Source organism: Entamoeba invadens (assembly GCF_000330505.1).
Source record: "Entamoeba invadens IP1 unplaced genomic scaffold scaff_1105074725643, whole genome shotgun sequence".
In the NCBI taxonomy this organism is placed as follows: domain Eukaryota; phylum Evosea; order Mastigamoebida; family Endamoebidae; genus Entamoeba; species Entamoeba invadens.
Window position 1 is genome coordinate 325,065 of NW_004191777.1, and position 3,043 is coordinate 328,107.

The 3,043-nt window shown below is 36.4% G+C and overlaps 1 protein-coding gene across 1 annotated transcript; it reads left to right on the plus strand.

Annotated features, from left to right (window-relative positions):
* Positions 1 to 638: 638 nt before the first annotated feature.
* Positions 639 to 2,666, plus strand: EIN_081190 (dynamin, putative; the record flags this gene model as incomplete). Its single annotated transcript, XM_004184425.1, has 1 exon — positions 639 to 2,666. One exon carries the CDS (start codon positions 639 to 641, stop codon positions 2,664 to 2,666), a length of 2,028 nt encoding a protein of 675 aa, XP_004184473.1.
* Positions 2,667 to 3,043: the final 377 nt, after the last annotated feature.

The following is a 3,043-nucleotide window of genomic DNA, read 5'->3' on the forward strand; positions in this document are numbered from 1 at the left end:
GTGGTAATGAACTATTCTAGTACTATAAACAAATGATCTGAAATAGAAAATGTTATTTGGAAATGCCGAATATTTTTATTCGATTTTTGTGAAATGACCCTGCAAATAAATCGAATAGAAGCTATACTGTATAGTAAGTAATTATAAATTTACTATAAAATAATTTTTCAAGACAGGTTTTTCCAAACGCGACAGCTTTTTCGCATGACTGTATTATAATTATTTTTATTAATTTGAATTATATTTCAGTAAATATTATGTTTTAATTATAATATATATTTTAATTAAATAATAGTATTTAAATTACAATTTAAATTAATTATTTATTGTTATGAATTGATAGTAAAATAATACAAATTAATTAATTATAAATATTAACAAAAAAAACTATATTAAAACAACAATTGAAAACGTCATTTACAAAAAAGATAATGAAGTACTAGTTTTTTCAATGATAAATAAAACCATTAAAAACCATAAGTTATAATAATCGAATAATGTTATGGATAAAATGTTATTGTTCATTACAATTTGATGAAGAACTTAAACGGAGTGACAAATAAAAGAGAGATTTTGAGATGATATTTTTTCTTCAAATAGGAAACTCAGAACTTGTTTTTCAAACATAATTGAGCGTTATGAATAAGCTTATTCCCGTTATCAATCAATTACAAGACGTATTCAACACCATTGGTGTGAAGGGTATCGATCTTCCACAAATAGTTGTGGTAGGTGCGCAGTCTGCTGGTAAATCATCCGTTCTCGAAAGTATAGTTGGCAGAGACTTCTTGCCAAGAGGGTGTGGAATGGTCACCAAACGGCCTTTGATTCTCCAATTAGTTAATTTGCCACCAACGGAAACAACTGAGTGGGGTGAGTTTGCTCACAAAGCCGGAGAGGTCTTCAAGGACTTTGAAGACATCAAAAAGGAAATTGAGAACGAGACTATTCGACTTACTGGGAAGAGTAAAACCATTTCCACTGTAGCAATTCGTCTTAAAATATACTCTCCATATGTAGTAGATCTGACTCTTGTCGACTTGCCTGGTCTTACCAAAATTTCAGTTGAAGGGCAGGAGAAGGACATCAGTCAGCAACTCAAACAAATGGTGTTGAAGTTCATTGAAAGTCCGAACGCTATTATCCTTGCAGTCACTTCTGCAAATGTCGATTTAGCAACATCAGATGCTCTTTCCATTGCAAGAGAAGTGGATCCTGAAGGTGATCGAACAATTGGGGTGTTGACTAAAATGGATTTGATGGACAAAGGGACGGACGCGATGGACGTCTTGTATGGAAGAGTCTACCCACTCAAACTTGGATATATCGGGGTCTTGAATAGATCACAAGAAGACATAGAAAAAAAAGTACCAATCAGACAAGCATTAAAATCGGAAAAGGAGTGGTTTACAAATCATCCCATTTACGGGAAAATTGCGGATAGACTTGGAGTCTCGTATTTGTCAAAGACTCTCAACCAAATGCTCATGCAACACATCATGAATTCGTTACCCTCTTTGAGAATCACTATCACAGAAATGTTGAACAAAACACGACAAGAGTATTCGAAGTTTGCTGTGGAATTTGATCAAAAAGACGTCGCGCTGCTTGAAAAGATCATCGAGTATTGCACCAATTTCAACAAGACCATTAGTGGGGAAAAATTTGATATTGAAAAACACGAGCTGATTGGAGGCGCAAAGCTCTTTGATGTATTTGAAAACGTCTATAGACCAGTCATCGACCAACTTGACTTGATCAGCGAGATCTCCGACAGAGACATTAAGACGGCTATGAGAAACACTGAGGGCGTCACTTTGTCGCTCTTCCTTTCACAAACAGCTTTTGAGACTTTAGTCAAACAACAAATCGATAAGTTCACTGAGTCTTCTCACGTCTGTGTTGACAACATCAAGCGGGAGATGTCGAAAATCTTCAACTACGTTGCTTCGGACACCGTCATTCGATACGCCAAATTGCGCGACGGCATTGTCCAATCGTCTGACAAAGTACTTGAGAAGAATCTTGAAAACACTCATGAGGTCGTCCAGAACTTGATTGCTATCGAAGAGTCTTACATTAATACTGTTCACCCAGACTTCGACGCAACTGACATTATGCTGAAAGCAGGCGCTTCCGATTCGTTGCCAAAGGATCAACCACCCAAACCAGTGCAACCACCAAAGCCCATCGCTCAAGCTCCACAAAAGCCAAAACCAAAAAAAGTAGAACAACCAAAAAGCTCCTGGTTTGGATGGGGAAGCAAACCCCTTCCACAGCCAGAAGAAGAGGAAGCAGAAGTCGAAGAACAGAAGGTCGCGCCTGCTGAAATTAAGCCGCAACCAATCGAATTGGAGCCAACTGACATCAGAGAGCAACGTAACATTCGAATGATGCGTGAACTCACCAAAAGTTACCTAGAAATTGTCAGAAAGAGTGTGGAGGACTTTGTCCCAAAGGCTATTATGCATTTCCTCGTCAATCAGACGTGCAAAGATTTACAAAACGAACTCATCCAACAACTCTACAAATCAGACAAAATCGACGACTTGATGAGCGAAAGCCCTGCTATCACAACAAAGCGTGAAATGCTCAAGAAGAACCTTGACGCCCTCCAATCCGCCTATGACATTCTCCAAGGTATTGTGACTGTCAAAGTTGATTAACTTTGTTTCTTATTTCTTGTTACTGTTTCCAAGTATAATAAATAATACTTAAATTAATAACTACGCACTTCTTTATAACCAATTTTTATAATATTGACTTTTTATTATAATAATATTATAATTTTATTATAATTTATACAATAAACCTAAACTATAGTAAACATTTTATTAATTTTACTATACATAATAAAAACAAGTGAGTTAGTTTTAAACGCGGATTACTTGGGGCACTTCACTTGGTTGGAGCTGGACAGAAACATCCCCATCGACTTGTGTATCTTTAAACCCCCAGTTATCAGGGACATCGTCGTCATAACTTTTGTACTTATAAAACGAAGACGTATCAGTGGGAAATTTCAGGTCGGGTATAATAGGAG